Here is an 18,027-nt window from a genome sequence, read left to right as displayed (position 1 = left end):
ACAACGCTATGAAACTCAAAATCAACCACAAGAAAAAATTTGGAAAGGTAACAAAATACTTTGAGACTGAGGAACATCCTACTAAAGAATGAATGGGCTAACAAAGAAGTTAAAGAGAAAATTAAAAAGTATATGGAAGCCAATTAAAATGATAACACCATAACCCAAAACCTCTGGGACACAGCAAAGGTGGTCATAAGAGAAAAGTATGTAGCAACCCAGGCCTTCGAAAGAAGGAAGAAAGATCTCAGGTACACAACCTACCCTTACACCTTAATTAGCTGGAAGAAGAACAGCAAATAAAACCCAAAACCAGCAGAAGACAGGAAATAATAAAGATTAGAGCAGAAATTAATACTATTGAAACCAAAAAAAAAACAAAAAAACAAAAAAACAAAACAAAACACAACACATCAACAAAACCAGAAGCTGGTTCTTTGAAAGAATTAAAAAAATTGATAAAGCACTAGCCAGTTTGATCAAAAAGAAAAATGAAAGACCCAAATAAATAAAATCAAGAATGAAAGAGGAGAGATCACAAACAACACAGCAGAAATAAAAACAATAATAAGAGAATATTATGAGTAATTATATGCCAATAAAATGGGTAACCTGGAAGAAATGGACAAATTCCTAGAAACATATACACTACCAAAACTGAAACAAGAAGAAATATAAAATTTGAACAGACCCATAACTAGTAAGGAAATCAAATTAGTAATCAAAAATCTGCCAAAAAACAAGAGTCCAGTGCCAGATGGCTTTCCAGGGGAATTCTACCAAACATTTGAGGAACAGTTAACACCTATTCTCTTGAAGCTGTTCCAAAAAATAGAAATGGAAGGAAAACTTCCAAACTCTTTCTATGAAGCAAGCATTACCTTGATTCCAAAACCAGACAGAGACCCCACAAAAAAGGAGAACTATGGACCAATTTCCCTGATGAACATAGACGCAAAAATCATCAACAAGATATTAGCCAACCATATCCAACAATACATTAACAAAATTACTCACCACGACCAAGTGGGATGTATACCCGGGATGCAGGGCTGGTTCAATATCCGCAAAACAATTAACGTGGTTCATCACATCAATAAAAGAAAGGACAAGAACCATATGATCCTCTCAATAGATGCAGAGAAGCCATTTGTCAAAATACAGCATCTTTCTTGATAAAAACCCTCAGGAAATTAGGGATAGAGGGATCATACCTTGAGATCATAAAAGCCATATATGAATGACCTAACGCTAATATCATCCTCAATGGGAAAAAACTGACAGCTTTCTCCCTAAGGTCAGGAATGAGACAGGGATGTGCACTCTCGCCACTGTTATTCAACATAGTATTGGAAGTCTTAGCTTCTGCAATCAGACAACACAAAGAAATAAAAGGCATCCAAATCGGCCAGGAGGAGGTCAAACTTTCACTCTTCGCAGATGACATGATACTTTATATGGAAAACCCAAAAGAATCCACCAAAAAACTTCTAGAATTGAAACATGAACTCAGCAAAGTTGCAGGATATAAAATCAATGCACAGAAATTGGTTTCACTCATATACACCAACAATGAAGCAACATAAAGAGAAATCAAGGAATCGATCCTATTTACAGTTGCACCAAACCCATAAAATTCCTAGGACTAAATCTAACCAAAGAGGTGAAAACTCTATACACTGAAAAGAATAGAAAGCTTACAAAAGAAATTGAAGAAGACACAAAAAAAAAATGGAAAAAGATTCCATGCTCCTGGATAGGAAGAACAAATATTGTGACAATGTCGATACTACCCAAAGCAATCTACATATTCAATACAATCCCTATCAAAGTAACCCCAGCATTCTTCACAGAGCTAGAACAAATAATCCTAAAATTTGTATGGAACCAGAAAAGACCCCAAATAGCTAAAGCAATTTTGAAAAAGAAAACCAAAGTAGGAGGTATCACAATCCCAGACATCAAGCTTTACTACAAAGCTGTAATCATCAAGACAGTATGGTACTGGCACAAGAACAGACACTCAGGCCAATGGAACAGAATAGAGAACCCATAAATGGACCCACAAACACATGGCCAACTAATCTTTGACAAAGCAGGAATGAATATCCAATGGAATAAAGACAGTCTCTTCAGCAAGTGGCGCTGGGTAAACTGGACAGCAACATGCAGAAGAATGAACCTGCACCACTTTCTTACACCATACACAAAAATAAACTCAAAATGGATGAAAGACCTCAATGCAAGACAGAAAGCCATCAAAATCCTTGAGAAGAAAGCAGGCAAAACCTCTTTGATCTTAGCTGCAGAACTTCTTACTCAACATGTCTCCAGAGGCGAGGGATACAAAAAGCAAAAGTGAACTACTGGGACCTCATCAAAATAAAAAGCTTCTGCACAGCCAAGGAAACATTCAGCAAAACTAAAAGGCAACTGACAGAATGGGAGAAGATATTCACAAATGACATATCAGATAAAGGGTTAATATCCAAAATCTATACAGAGAACTTATCAAACTCAACACCCAAAAAACAAATAATTCAGTGAAGAAATGGGCAAAAGCCATGAATAGACAATTCTCTAATGAAGACATCCAGATGGCCAACAGACACATGCAAAGATGCTCAACATAAGTCATCATCTGGGAAATACAAATCAAAACCACAATGAGATACCACCTTACACCTGTCAGAATGGCTAACATTAACAACTCAGGCAACAACAGATGTTGGCGAGGATGTGGAGAAAGAGGATCTCTTTTGCATTGTTCGTGGCAATGCAAGCTGGTGCAGCCACTTTGGAAAACAGTATGGAGGTTCCTCAAAAAACTAAAAATAGAACCACTCTACGACACAGCAATTGCACTACTTGGCATTTATCTACAGGATACAGGTATGCTGTTTTGAAGGGATGCATGTTCCCCCATGTTTATAGCAGCACTATCAACAATAGCCAAACTACAGAAAGAGCCCAAATGTTCATCGACGGATGAATGGATAAAGAAGATGTGACACATGCACACACACACACACACACACACACACACACACACACAATGGTGTATTACTCGGCAATCAAAAAGAATGAAATCTTGTCCTTTGCAACTATGTGGATGGAACTGGAGAGTATCATGCTAAGTGAAATTAGTCAGTCAGAGAAAGACAAAAATCATATGACTTCACTCATATGAGGACTTTAAGAGACAAAACAGATGAACATAAAGGAAGGGAAATAAAAATAATATAAAAACAGGGAGGGGGACAAAACAGAAGAGACTCATAAATATGGAGAACAAACTCAGGGTTACGGGAGGGGTTGTGGGAGGGGGGATGGGCTAAATGGGTAAGGGGCACTAAGGAATCTATTCCTGAAATCATTGTTGCAGTATATGCTAACTAATTTGGATGTAAATTTAAAAAAAATAAAAAAAATAAAACAAGTTAAAAAAAAGGAATGGTTTAAATAATGTTAATATTTAAAACAAAAAAAACAAGGAATACTGATCAAGTCTGTATCAGACAGATTACATTTACAAACTAGTGTTCTCTGGATTGAATAATGTTAATATTTAAAAGAAAAAAAAACAAGGAATACTGATCAAGTCTGCATCAGACAGATTACATTTACAAACTAGTATTCTATAGATAATTTAGTAAACCAAAAATTGTGGGGAGTGGTTATAATGAAGTTTTTACACAGCTTATAGTGTTGTACATGTGGTAATATCTAAACATATGTAATCAGATTCTGAAAAAGCAAACAAGTGTTACATTTAAAATATAAGATAATTGGCACCAATGAATGTAAATCAATAAATATTTCAACTTAGAGAAACATCTTTATTTTTTATTTTTTTTTATTAAAAAAAATTTTTTTAATGTTTATTTATTTTTGAGACAGAGAGAGCCAGAGCATGAACAGGGGAGGGTCAGAGAGAGAGGGAGACACAGAATCTGAAACAGGCTCCGGGCTCCGAGCTGTCAGCACAGAGCCCGATGCGGGGCTCGAACCCACGGACCGCGAGATCATGACCTGGGCTGAAGTCGGACGCTCAACCGACTGAGCCACCCAGGCGCTCCAAGAAACATCTTTAAATAAACTCAGGAGATGTGTATTTTTAGAGGCAAGTAGGAGAGTAGATTTATGAACTTCTTTTAATCAGAGTTGCAATTTCAAAAAAGGTATTGTGATAGACATATGCTTTTATAACTATAGGCATACCTCAAAGATATTGCAGGTTTGGTTCCAGTCCACAGTAAAGTGAATATTGCAATAAAGCAACTCAAATGAACCTCTTGGTTTCCCAGTAGATATAATAGTTATGTCTACACTACACAGTAGTCTGTTAAGTGTACAACAGCATTATGTCAAAAACAAACCCCTATGTACGTAATTAATTAATTAATTGATTAAAAAATACTTGAAACTGGGGTGCCTGGGTGGCTCAGTCAGTTGAGCATCTGACTTGGGCTCAGGTCATGATCTTGCTGCTCGTGGGTTTGAGACCCGCATCAGGCTCTGTGCTGACAGTGCAGAGCCTGGAGCCTGCTTCAGATTCTTTGTCTCCCTCTCTCTTTGCCCCTCCTCTGCTCACACCTCTCTCAAAAATGAATAAACGTTAAAAAAAAATACTGTAAGCTAACCATTATCACTGTTTTCAGCAAGTCATAATCACTGATCACAGATCACTATAACAAACAATGAAAAAGTTTTAAATGTTCTGAGGATTACCAAAATGTGGCACAGAGACACCAAGTGAAAAATGGTGCTTATAGGTTTACTCGAAACAGGCTTGCCAAACCTTTAATTTGTAAAAAACACAAAATTTTCAAAATGCAAAGTGCACAAAATGAGGTATGCCTGTATACCTATTTGAAGCATATCCACAAAAATGGTTAATTCCTGTGCCCAACATGATCATATAGCTTTCCTCATGCTAATATAGCAGTTTGCTTTTTCTCCCATCTCAGTCCCATAATGCAGGCTACAGAGAATAAGAAAGATATAATGCATCTACACATTAACATGAATCTCTACAATGTCATGACCATCTGTAAAAATTGAGATGGACATCTTAGAAGAAAGCACCTGTAAAGACAGGAATACATACTACCTTCACCAAGTGTTCTTTCTACTTATGTCAATCTGTATGTACAGACCACTATAGTACAGAGATAAAGAGACTACATACTCTACATCTTAGAAGTGGGAAAGCTGATTTTCTAATTGGAGGACAGGCTTCAAAACATATGGTGGTATGTTCATGGGATTACAAAATCAGGGAGTCAAGATCATATGTTTCTAACTTTTGGAGGGCTGAATTTTTAAAGATGAGAAGCTCAGAAAAAGTAGTTTGTGTTTTGTTTATATTTTAAATGGTGTGAAATGTATCAGACGTGAGGGCTTTGGATTGAATTTCTGAGCTGGTATCCAAACATCCTAATTACTAGAGAAATGGGACCACCGAAGCAATATTTTAGTACTACCATTTGCCTATGTACACAAATCCACATGCACTGATTAATAGTATGTGCTTTAGGATATATAACAAGTAACATATGGGAATTAAAAGAACTTAAAAAAATAAATTTAGTGTTCTATAAATTTAAACACTTTTGGACTTTTTGACTTAAGTAATATTAATGCTTGCTGTTTGAAAATTATGAATTTTGGTATATTGATTTACCTGAATAAATGAGGGAAACAAAAACCCATTACACAATTATGGAAACTGAATCTAAAATGTCCCACTGGCATAGTATCACAATAGTGCAGCATTTATCTTTAAGGTCCCAAGAAACTATTCAGTGGTTCCCAATGATGCGAGCCCATTAAGCACAATTCAATAAAAAACAATGGACTTAAATAAAGGTCAACCATCATATAAGCTGAACAAAGGAAACCATTTAAAGCTGAGAATGATATCCCGTCCTTAAATCATTCTCGGCTGGTTAGTTGTTTCAGAGGTCAAAAATGGTAAACGTTCCTACATGGAATAATATAATGTGGCACACACAAACCCTTAACTTGAAATGTTTGTGTCTATTGGTCATAAATTATGAACAAGTAGTATGGGGTGTCACTATTTTACAGGATGACATTTTAAAATGCAAAGTAACATAAATGAGCTCCTCTGTATTTTGCTGTACATTTGGATCTATGTCACTGATTACAACTAGTGACTCAGGGAGATCACCAACTGAATACTCTTTCCTACAAATAGTCCCACAGGAAGGAAATTTTAAAGGACCCACAGGGAGGAAATGGAAAGTTTGGGAAGAAGATCAAACATTCCATCCAACCCTGTACTTGATAGAGAGTCTAATCTTCCCTTACATGGAATTTTCTAATACAAATTACATCCTTCAAAGCAATTTTCTTCTCAGCCAACTATCAACCGCAACTTCCCTAAATTCGAGTAATGCTAAACACTCTCTTATAGGAAAAAGCATATTTCAGTGAAGCAAAAGAGACCATCAAATTCTAAAAGTAGCTTGAGCCACTGACATAATTTGAGTCCCAGGAAAAGTCGGATTCTAACTCTGCCTCTGACACTGAGTGATTCTGGGTAAGTTATCTTCCTGGAGAGAAGATTCTCATTTGTAAAGTCTTGAGAACAGCAGCCAACCTTGCCTACACAAAACTGATAGGTTCTGAGAACTTATACATACAAAACCAAATGATAGCTCTACAATTATGCAGATTATTAAATGCTATTTTATTACAAATATATAGGCTCTAATGCCTGGATACATTAAAATCTATTAGAGGAAGAGAAATTTTCTTCTTTCAATTTATTATTATTTTTTTTAATGTTTGTTGATTTTTGAGACAGAACATGAACAGGGGAGGGGCAGCGAGAGAGAGGGAGACACAGAATCTGAAGCAGGCTCTAGGCTCTGAGCTGTCAGCATAGAGCCTGACATGGAGCTTGCGATGCAGGGCTAGAACTCACAAACTGAGATCATGACCTGAGCTGAAGTAAGACGCTTAACTGACTGAGTCACCCAGGCACCCCAGGAAGAGAAATTTTCTATTAATATGCCTGCAATTACTTCCAATTCAATTTGAATAAGAAAAGAGATTCCTCATTTTACATGCTACTAGAGAATCAAGAAAATCTACATGTCATTTTCTCCATTTTTAGAATTCCATAAGTGGCAGAATTGTTCTGTAATGCTTCCTTGAAATGAGCTATGTATAACCAAACATTCTGTTACAGTGCAGTGAGAGACAGTATGCTTGCAAGTTTTGGGACATAGAAAACAGATTTAAGACTCAACTTGGATACTTATTAGCTTTTTCAAATTGGAAAAATTGCATTACTTCAATGGGCTTTAGTTTCCTAATTTGCAAATGGGTTAATAATAATTCACCTCCTTGAATCATAAGAAAAGCACTTTATAAACTGTAACACACAGGCAACCAAATATGTGGAATACTGACTAGGATTTATTGAACTTCGGTGGGGTGCCTTTCAGTATATCCTACAGTGGTTGTTTTCTAAAATATCTTTGGTTATAAATTAATTCCCACATTTATTTATTGACTTATATTTGAAGGTAGAATTGCTGGTTTATAATTATAGCAAACAATATTTTTTTATGTTTTTACAAATAAACCACAGCAGTATGACAATTACATATTCAATAGTTTTGCTGGTAAACAATATAACCTTTACATCTGTGAGGAACTAAATTCTCTAATTTAAAAAAAAGTTAATGTTTATGCCAAACACTGACAACAAACCCTTTATTGAATCAAATTTCTTGGCTTTCATTCAAGAGTAATTTACTGATGGCTTCATACAAAATAGACCCTAGGGATTTAATGTAGAATAAAATATACATCCAAATTCCATAAGTTCTGGATCTTGAAAGAGAATGAGAAATCAAATAATTAAAGTATAAAGAATTCTCTAGTAATGTGTTCAAAGTGTGCAATGGGAACCAGAGAAGAATAAAGAGCAAAAACTAGATGAAGAAGAGGAGTGAAAGACACTATAAAAATGCAAAAGACAAGCTGTTTCAGTTACATGTTTAAAAAAGAGAGAAAGTGGAACATTATTAGGAGGCTAGGACCCTACCTTTATTTTCATAACTTAAGTGACCACCCACTATCCTGAGTTGCCTGGGACTGTCCCAATCCTGAGTAATCCACATGTTTTAGCACTAACCCCCAATTTGACTATATTTGGAGATAAGACCTTTAAGGAGGTAATTAAGGTTAAATAAAGTCAAAAGGGTGGGGTCTAATCTGATAGGATTAGTGTCCTTATAAGAAGAGGAGGTGATACCAGAGCTCTCCTGCACTTTCTCAACTATTTTTTTTTAATTTAAATCCAACTTAGTTAACATACAGTGTAATAATAATTTCATCACTTACATATAACTCTTTCTCTCTGTCTCTATGTGGGGCACAGAGGAAAGGCTATTTGATGACACTGCAAGAAGGTAGCTATCTGCAAGCCAGGAAAAGATGTCTCACCAGACACCAACCAGGCCAGCACCTTGATCTTGGACTTCCTGTCTCCAAAACTGTGAGAAAATTAAGTTCTGTTGTTTAAACCACCCATCCTGTGGTATTCTGTTATGGATGCCAGAGCTGACCAATACACAAACCAAAGTATTTCCCTTCTCTGAGTGTGTTTTCTTATCTGCAGACTGAAGACTAGTCACCTTCTTATGTTAATATTATAAATTTATATGGAAACAATCCACCTCATTTCAGCTAAGAATCATAAAATGTGAAATTCTTAGAGTACTTAGGACTTTTTTCCTTGATTTTTTTTTGTGTGTGTGTGTATGTGTGTGTGTAGATTTTTCTTGGACTATATATTCCACATTTTGCTTCCATGGACATAGTAATTTTCCTTTCAAATCATATTTTATGATAAGTAATCTATTTTTAATTAAAACTGAACCTCTTTTACTTTCCTTATAACTTCTATGGGGGAGTTGTAGACTTTTCTTTGTGTACTTGGGGTAATACCTACAATATTCTGTCACTAATACCATGTGAAAGTCTCTAGAAAATAAGGCTTTTATATGTTATACATACTTTATAGAAATGATGAATCTTAGGAAAAGGAACACATAAAAAACTACTTTATCATCTTAATGCTAATGACTAAAAATAAAATGTATATAAAATTTTTCTACAGTAAACGTAAATATTTTCTTCAGGTTCTTTGTATAATTTATTTCAAATCTGTACAAAAGCACATCATCCTACTGTATCATGATTTATTATGTCTCTCTATCCAACTAGAATGACTAGAAATGGGTGACTAGTATGGGTGAGACTAGTATGGATGAAGGGGATATTAACTCAAGGCAGAAAAAGAAAGGTCTGTGGATTTCTTAAGTTATGAAATGAATTGTGAATGATTTTTTAAAAAGTTATGAAGGCAGGTTATCTAAACTAGTATACAAATAACTCAAAATCTTCTCACTATCGGCCTACTAATGTTATCATTTGTGTCCAACATATACCCAATATTCCAGACAGTGTGGTTTTCTAATTCATCTTCAAATGTACAATGATTATACCTAGTTATCTATCATCATTAAAAAGAACTACTACTGAGGAGCCTGGGTGGCTCAATGGGTTAAGTGTCTGACTTCGTTTCTGCTCAGGTCATGATGCCATGGTTCGTGAGTTCGAGCCCTGCAATGGTTTCTGTGTTGACAGCCGGGATCCTGCTTGGGATGCTCTCTCTCCCTCTCTCTCTGCCCCACCCCACTCATGATCGGTCTCTCTCTCCTTCTTAAAATAAATAAATAACCTCATAAAAGAACTACTACCATTTAACATTATAATTTTTCAAAGAACTCTGACAAAAATCATTTTATTTGACCCCAAAAAAACCCTATATAACAAAATAAACAAGGGTCACCGCATTTCCTCATTTATAGTTGACTAACTGGGTTTCATAAAGAGTAACTGACTCAGCCGTGAAAATCTGGCTTACTTAGTAATGGGCAAAATGGAAGCTAAAGCAAAATTTCTTAGTCCAGCTTTCTCCCATCTTGTAAGGTTATGGCTTCTTCCCTTATATAACATAATTCTATCTATCCTTCAAGATCCTTCTGTTCCATTTTATAGTACTGTTCATTCTCACCCCATCACTAAAAATTCCTCCCTCTCTGAAGTCCTGTCAATCTCAATGGCCATTAATCTTCATATTCATTGACAGTGTATCTTGTGATACAATCTGGCTATCACAATACTCTGTAGTATATTTCCTGGCTATTTAACTGTACCACTAGCTTCTTGAGATTTCTGTGTGTCTTCTGTATTGTTTGTATCCCTCTAGTGTACTAATGATCTCTTTCGTTTTGCCTTTGTTTGGGTCTGCCTGATATCCCTTCATCTGCCCCTAATCTTTGGTGTCCCTATCTTTAATTAACAGCGTCCTTTAGGACATGACCACTCTTCCATTGCAGGTAGTCTTGGTAGTTCTGTTAAACGAGGTTCTTTACTTTCCCTTGGACAAGGAGTATTCTTGTAATTAATCCACACTAGGTCAGTCAGTCTTTATAATAAGAACTTGAATCAAACTCAGGGAAAGGAGGAGGAAAATCGTTGGAGTTAATAGGCCCAAAGACAATTTCCTGAAAATACTTTCCATTTGTTACTGCTTTCTGTATTCTCAAAGCTGCCATAGTTGCTGCTCTTTTAGAGGCCAAGTTATTCAGCATTTCCTCAGCTTCTGAGTGAACTATCTCATATCTTCCCAAGAAATTCCTTCTCCCCACCTCCCTTAAATCAGGCAGAATCACTTTCTCTTGCTTGCAAACAAAGATCCTTATCTGATATACCCACAAAGTTTAGTGCATGGGGAGTGCTAAGTATTTTTAAATATTTTGTTCTTTTTTTAAAATGTTGATTTATTTATTTTGAGAGAGAGAGAGAGAGGGAAAGAGAGAGAGAGGAAGAGGGAGGGAGGGTCAGAGAGAGAGGTGAGAGAGAATCCCAAGCAGGCTCCACACTGCTAGCACAGAGCCAGATGCGGGGCTCAAACTCATGAACCACGAGATCATGACCTGAACCGAAATCAGGAGTCAGACGATTGACTGAGCCACCCAGGCACCTCTCAAATGTTTTGTTCTTATGCAGATTATGTATATTATTGTATATTACTGAAAACATAAATAAATGACCCTGAAGTGCACCATTGCTATTGGTTAAAATTTTAGTAATCAACAGGCAAGCATGGGCCAAGCTAACATTGGGAACTTATATGCATGGAAATGACTTTTATTTCAGTCATTATTACAGAACCCTGGTTTAGTGACTCACAAAGTGATAATTCACTGCTGCAAATTAACAAAGCATTTTGTGGTGAGGGTAGTACTTATAGTAATGATACCATTTAGTTATATTTGACATTTAGGTTAACACATCTGTTTTCCTTTTCTTCCCAAATATTATAGAAGCCAACTGTGACCATCTGAATTTTTAATATTATTTTACCACAAAATACATCTGATAAACTTAACTGCTTATACCATAGCTCCTTTTTAAGTAAGTGAATATTTTAACATACTCTATAGCTTCTTGTGAAGAGCAGATTATAGTTTTAAATTCACTGAGAAAGGAAATTATCATTAGAGTAATTTAGGTGGGTAAATGGTATCAGTTTTTGAGGCATTATCATCACTCTACAAAGGAAGTTCCCTCTATGATTCTTTAAGGAAAAAAAAAAAGAAAAATCAACCAGTAATTGTTTATAACTGGACTTTAACAGCAATTCTAGCTAATCATACATCAGTAGTTAATTCACGTTTGAACAGATTACAAACCTAAGCTATTTCTATGTACTTTGGTAAATTTCTGTCATTTTAGACATTTACATACTCAAAATCCTTTGTATTCCAGGAGCATCCTTTTAATCTTAGACATTAGGGGAATATCATGCATTTATATGATATTTCTCTTTCTCAATGACAAGTATTTCCCTGAAGATAAAATCCTACTGAAAAGTGGAGGGTGGGGGAAGGGGGCATTTTAAAACATTCACTTCTTCTCTTTTAGAACATCTATTACTACATGATAGTATTTCCCACAAGATTATTTTTATTTTATTTGAAGTTGGCAAAAATCTTTGTGCTGAATCCTTTGAGCATACCTCTAGTGATAGATGTCAGATCAGTGCTGTATGGAAGAACTTTTTTTTGACTTGTAGATGACAGGAAGAAGCTTTTCTCTGAAATATAAGATGTAACTATAAAATCCTTCTGTGAGATGAATATAATCTTTTGTTCTGGTGTATAAATGATTTGTTCATTCTTGCTTCAAAAAATCACTTCATGTAATTAATTGCAATAGTGTGAAATTAAGACACTTTTAAAAAGGTACATATTTATTCAAATAAGGAGAGTTTGTTTTAAATGTCTTCTTTATATGAATCAAAGGTGAAATAGGCATACAATATAAATTTCCATTGACCTTTTCTTTTAATTTATAATATTTTTTATAATCATTCACCAAAAACACCTTCAAAATTCACTCACTATGCCTATAGCATATACTCAAAACAAGTAGCATCTTCGTAAGAGATGACTTTATTAGTACTGAGTATATGGTATGCAAAGAATGAAAATGTATTAAATGTTTAGATTTATCCTACAAATATGGCTATGACTTATTCCATTTATTACAAGCATTGCCTTATTCTATGATTATCAAATAATTTCAAATGTCCCCTAATATCACAAGAAGAGGGAGTAACTTTTTTTTTTTTTTTTTTTACCAGGTCTAGCAATCCAGATGATCTTTCCTATCTTTCTGGCCCTCTTTCCTCACACCCTTCAAAAATAAATCACGAGTAAACATATACAATTCCACTATATATCCTATTACTACAAATGTTATTCTTTGCCTATCTGAGTTAGAACTACCAGAATCAAATCACTTTTGATACATATTAAAATGCTGTTCCACGTATATTTCATATACATCTATCTAATGCATGAATAGAAAAGAAATTTATATCCACTCTTACATTCGGGATTCTTGTTATAAGCTACATCAAGAACTAACTAAAGTTCTGCAGTGTTTTAAGATGTGAGAAGAAAACAAAGTGGAAGCATGGTGAGATGTGAAAGAGGGATTGCTTGTTTTCAGATTTATTTTTCTCTCTAGCTTTCTCACAGGTCTTTACCTCAGAGTCTATTCATCTTTCTCTTTATAACAGACAGATCTTTCTCTTGAATAAAGTGGTTCACTTTAGCCTAGAAATGAGCATATACAATCACCTCTGGGTTTCTCTATTTCTGTACTTCTCACAAGAATTAAAATCTCAAAAATAATACAATGAAATGACTTGGTCAATCATTATTATTGATCAAAACAATAAGATGATTGCCACTTGATTTTCTTTCAAGTTTTAGTTAATGGACTACACCTAATATAAACTTAACTAACACAACACTGGTCAACAATAAAGAGTTTTGGGGGCGCCTGGGTGGCGCAGTCGGTTAAGCATCCGACTTCAGCCAGGTCACGATCTCGCGGTCCCTGAGTTCGAGCCCCGCGTCAGGCTCTGGGCTGATGGCTCAGAGCCTGGAGCCTGTTTCCAATTCTGTGTCTCCCTCTCTCTCTGCCCCTCCCCTGTTCATGCTCTGTCTCTCTCTGTCCCAAAAATAAATAAACGTTGAAAAAAAAATTAAAAAAAAAAGAGTTTTGTTAGCTTAGACTAGAATAAGCAAAGCATACTTAAAAAGAAGTTTCTGGCTATTTACCTCATTACATTTAGCTCCTCAAATACCTTTTGGAGAGACATAAAATAAGTACAAGGGGAATGAAATACAAGATTGCAACTACTTTATAAAAAGCAAATTTTTTTTTTACTTACAAACTCCAGTAAGATCTGATGAGAAAGTTTAGTACTATACTACAAAAGTATATGCAATATCTTTGAGACTTTACTGCACTAAAATTTTATATATATATATATATATATATATATATACACACACACATATATATATATATATATATATATATGTTTTAATTGAAATATAATTCACTTACCATAACATTCACTCTTTTAAAGCGTACTTTTTTTTTTGGCTTGTGTACCTTTCTATTTAGAGTGACCCTTCTCACAGATGAAATTAATATTGTATCTTACCTTTAAATGTTATCTTACCTTACAAAGGAAGTTGATCTTAAAACCCAAAGACTGGGCATTTCTCGAGCCTGAGTTCATGTAGTTTCCAACCAAAAGAACTAACTCTAAAAGTTTGTTAAAGCTTTCACTTTTCTTCAGTTCTTCACAGGCAAGAGTTACTGCTATGATGCTTGGTTTGATGTTGTTTACATGTTCTTCAAACGTGAGCTTGAATAGAATGCTATTGAGACGAGGCTGCAACATTTTCACTGAGCTCATCTGTAAGATAAGAAATGCTCTATAAGAACATATATATACAGCCTGTTATTTCACTCTCCAATAGAGATAACTTTATAGACTGTACTGTAAAATTTCTGCATAAAATGAATTTTCTCTGGGTCTTAAAAAACATTGTTTTGGTTTGTTTTAGAAATTCCAAAGGAATATTTTATTTATTTTTAATTTTTTTAACGTTTATTTATTTTTGAGACAGAGAGAGACAGAGCATGAAAAGGGGAGAGTCAGAGAGAGAGGGAGACACAGAATCTGAAGCAGGCTCCAGGCTCTGAGCTGTCAGCACAGAGCCTGATGCGGGGCACGAACTCACGGACTGTGAAATCATGACCTGAGCCGAAGTCGGACGCTTAACCGACTGAGCCACCCAGGTGCCCCCCCAAAGGAATATTGTAATAAAAAAATTTTAAAAAGTTAGTTGTTCAGTTTTAAACAAATCATCCTTATAACAGTAAGAAAATATTATTGAAGCTAAACATTTGCTGTTTGTTAATTCCATAATCATAAGTAATCAATAGCATTTAAACTGCCAAAAATTTGTCCCTGAGGTGAACTATGAAAATTTACAAACATGAAATTGAGCTTGAGTGAATAGTGTGGCCACAGATAAAAGACGTGTATGATGACAGAAAATGTAAGTGAACCACATTTTCCAAGAAATTATCTATTACTATGCTGTTTGAAATCAGAAGACTAGGTCTGATTGAACATTTAATAATTTTAAACCTATGATTTCTATTCACCAAATATATTAAATATTTATATATGCTCTAAAGAATTTCTTCTACTTGACAAAATGTTCATGCTATATAATTAGGTTATGGTAAAATCACATCAACTTACTTTTAAGTACATTATTCAAAAATTCCATAATGGTTTTCTTCAAAACAGTTCAACTTAGGTTTTAATTACTTATTTCATAGTTATCGTGCATGTTCTCTATTCCCTTTGGTATAGCTCCTATGATAATAATTTCTTTTGGTCGTTAATTTCCTATAGCTCCAAGTCATTTTAATAGCTTTCATTCACCAAATAAATTCTGAGACAGAGGTGGAGATGGGGATAGACACATATGAACAACACAAGAACACCAACAATGAAAAGAAATTATTAAAAGTTCTAATTATATTTATTTTTGGCACATATAGTTTAATTTCTTGAATATAAATGTTAGGCACAGAGTAGGCACTGAAATATCTTGTAGATAAGATAAAAAGAATTTGACAACATAAAAGTCCTTAAGCCACAAAGTACCCTTCCAAAGAAGCAAATGAGCTGTTGAATAGATCATATCTACTTTAATATGGAAGCAAGGCATAGTTCATAATTTTTCTTTTTTTTAATTAAAAAAAATTAAATACGAAATTTATTGTCAAATTGGCTTCCATACAACACCCAGTGCTCATCCCAACAGGTGCCCTCCTCAGTGCCCATCACTCACTTTCCCCTCCCTCTCACCCCCCATCAACCCTCAGTTTGTTCTCAGTTTTTAAGAGTCTCTTCTGGTTTGGCTCCCTCCCTCTCTTTTTTTTCCTTCCCCTCCCCCACGGTCTTTTGCTAAGTTTCACAGGATCCACATAAGAGTGAAAACATATGGTATCTGTCGTTCTCTGTATGACTTATTTCACTTAGCATAACAATCTCCAGTTCTATCTACGTTGCTACAAAAGGCCACAATTCATTCTTTCTTATTGCCAAGTAGTATTCCATTGTGTATATAAACCACAACTTCTTTATACATTCATCAGTTGATGGACATTTAGGTTCTTTCCATAATTTGGCTATTGTTGAAAGTGCTGCAATAAACATTGAGGTACAAGTGCCCCTATGCAGCAGCACTCTTGTATCTCTTGGGTAAATTCCTAGCAGTGCTATTGCTGGGTCATAGGGTAGATCTATTTTTAATTTTGTGAGGAACCTCCACACTGTTTTCCAGAGTGGCTGCACCAATTTGCATTGCCACCAACAGTGCAAGACGGTTCCCGTTTCTCCACATCCTCGCCAGCATCTATAGTTTCCTGATTTATTCATTTTAGCCATTCTGACTGGTGTGAAGGGATATCTGAGTGTGGTTTTGATTTGTATTACCCTGATGAGGAGTGACGTTGAGCATGTTTTCATGTGCCTGTTGGCCATCTGGATGTCTTCTTTAGAGAAGTGTCTATTCATATTTTCTGCCCATTTCTTCACTGTATTGTTTTTTGGGTGTGGAGTTTGGTGAGTTCTTTATAGATTTTGGATACTAGCCCTTTGTCTGATATTTCATTTGCAAATATCTTTTTGCATTCTGTTGGTTGCCTTTTGAAATGAACTTGCCCATTAACCATGGGTATATGTGTCCCCAAAAATTAATTTGGCCTTCTTCTTACCCCATTATATGCTCTCATGCTTTTTATAGGTAGACTTATAAAAGTATGTGGGGAATATCCACCTGTTACTATATTTATGTAGATCTTATTACTTATCAATAGTTCTTTTTTTTTTATGTGACCAGGGTAATATTATACAAACCATCCTACAGTTTCTTCAGCACTCACATGGTAAGTATAAGACATACTAGCAAATCAGAAGTTTCCAATATAGCTTAAAACTCATAACACAGTCACTTGATAACTATAGTTAGTGATAGAACTAGCATATGATTCTAGATGGGTAAACAGAAATTAAGTGCTAGAGAGTTTTCTGACTTAATCTCTTAGGACTACAATGTTTAATGAAAACTTCACAGTAGAGGTGACACAAATGGATAGAAAAAAAGAGACAGAGAGAGAGAAAGAGAAAAAGAGAGAGTGAGAGTGAGTGCAAAAACTGTAGCCAAAAGGGTGTAGAAACAATGGTGTGAGAAAAGATTTATACTTAGGAATATATGAGGTACATACCTAGGGGCAAAATGTGGACCAAAGTACCCAATGAGTCCATGTAAAGGCCATGAAATCGGAAGCTAACCATATCAAAGTCTCTATCACCATGAATGCACAAATCTCTTGGTGTACGTTTGTGTGGGAACCTAAGTTTCTATGACTTTCTGCCTTTCTTTATGCCTCCACTACTCTCTCTAAATCCCTCCCCACTTTATTTTTCCTTTCCTTTCATTGGTAACTGACAAGCATTTGCACACACACGTTTCTATCATTTTATATATTTAGGAAGTAGTTTTTCAGTCTCTCTGATGGTTAAAAATGCCCTAGAGCTACTGTGATCAGGTACTAGTCATTATGTACATGCCCTTTGGCCATGCTTTGTAGGGCTTATAGGAACCCAGCTCACCAGGGTGGCATTGGTCCCAGATCAACCAGTGATTTAAACCTTAGGCTTACATGGGTTTTTTAATTTTATTTCAGTTCTACTACTACTTGTCTTCATTCATATTTTTATCCTTTCCAGGGTTTACATTTCAGTTTTGGTCTACAAATCAAGAGAACATGGATTCAATCATTTTTTTAATATTTAATTTTTTAGTACCACCTCTAACTGAAATAATGTGACCATGGGGCGCCTGGGTGGCGCAGTCGGTTAAGCGTCCGACTTCAGCCAGGTCACGATCTCGCGGTCCGTGAGTTCGAGCCCCGCGTCAGGCTCTGGGCTGCTGGCTCAGAGCCTGGAGCCCGTTTCCG

The 18,027-nt window shown here is 35.4% G+C and overlaps 1 protein-coding gene across 5 annotated transcripts in view; it reads right to left on the bottom strand.

Annotated features, from left to right (window-relative positions):
* Positions 1–18,027, bottom strand: part of DIAPH2 (diaphanous related formin 2) — a 984,211-nt gene that overhangs the window by 526,519 nt on the left and 439,665 nt on the right. For all 5 annotated transcript variants that reach the window (XM_047843487.1, XM_047843489.1, XM_047843490.1 and 2 more), the window contains one exon: positions 14,159–14,398. In XM_047843487.1, coding sequence (XP_047699443.1) covers positions 14,159–14,398 — 240 coding nt within the window. The remainder of the gene's footprint in view (positions 1–14,158; positions 14,399–18,027) is intronic.

This window comes from Prionailurus viverrinus, chromosome X (assembly GCF_022837055.1).
Source record: "Prionailurus viverrinus isolate Anna chromosome X, UM_Priviv_1.0, whole genome shotgun sequence".
In the NCBI taxonomy this organism is placed as follows: Eukaryota; Metazoa; Chordata; class Mammalia; order Carnivora; family Felidae; genus Prionailurus; species Prionailurus viverrinus.
The sequence above is the reverse complement of the archived record's forward strand: the minus strand, read 5'-3'. Positions and strand labels throughout refer to the sequence as shown.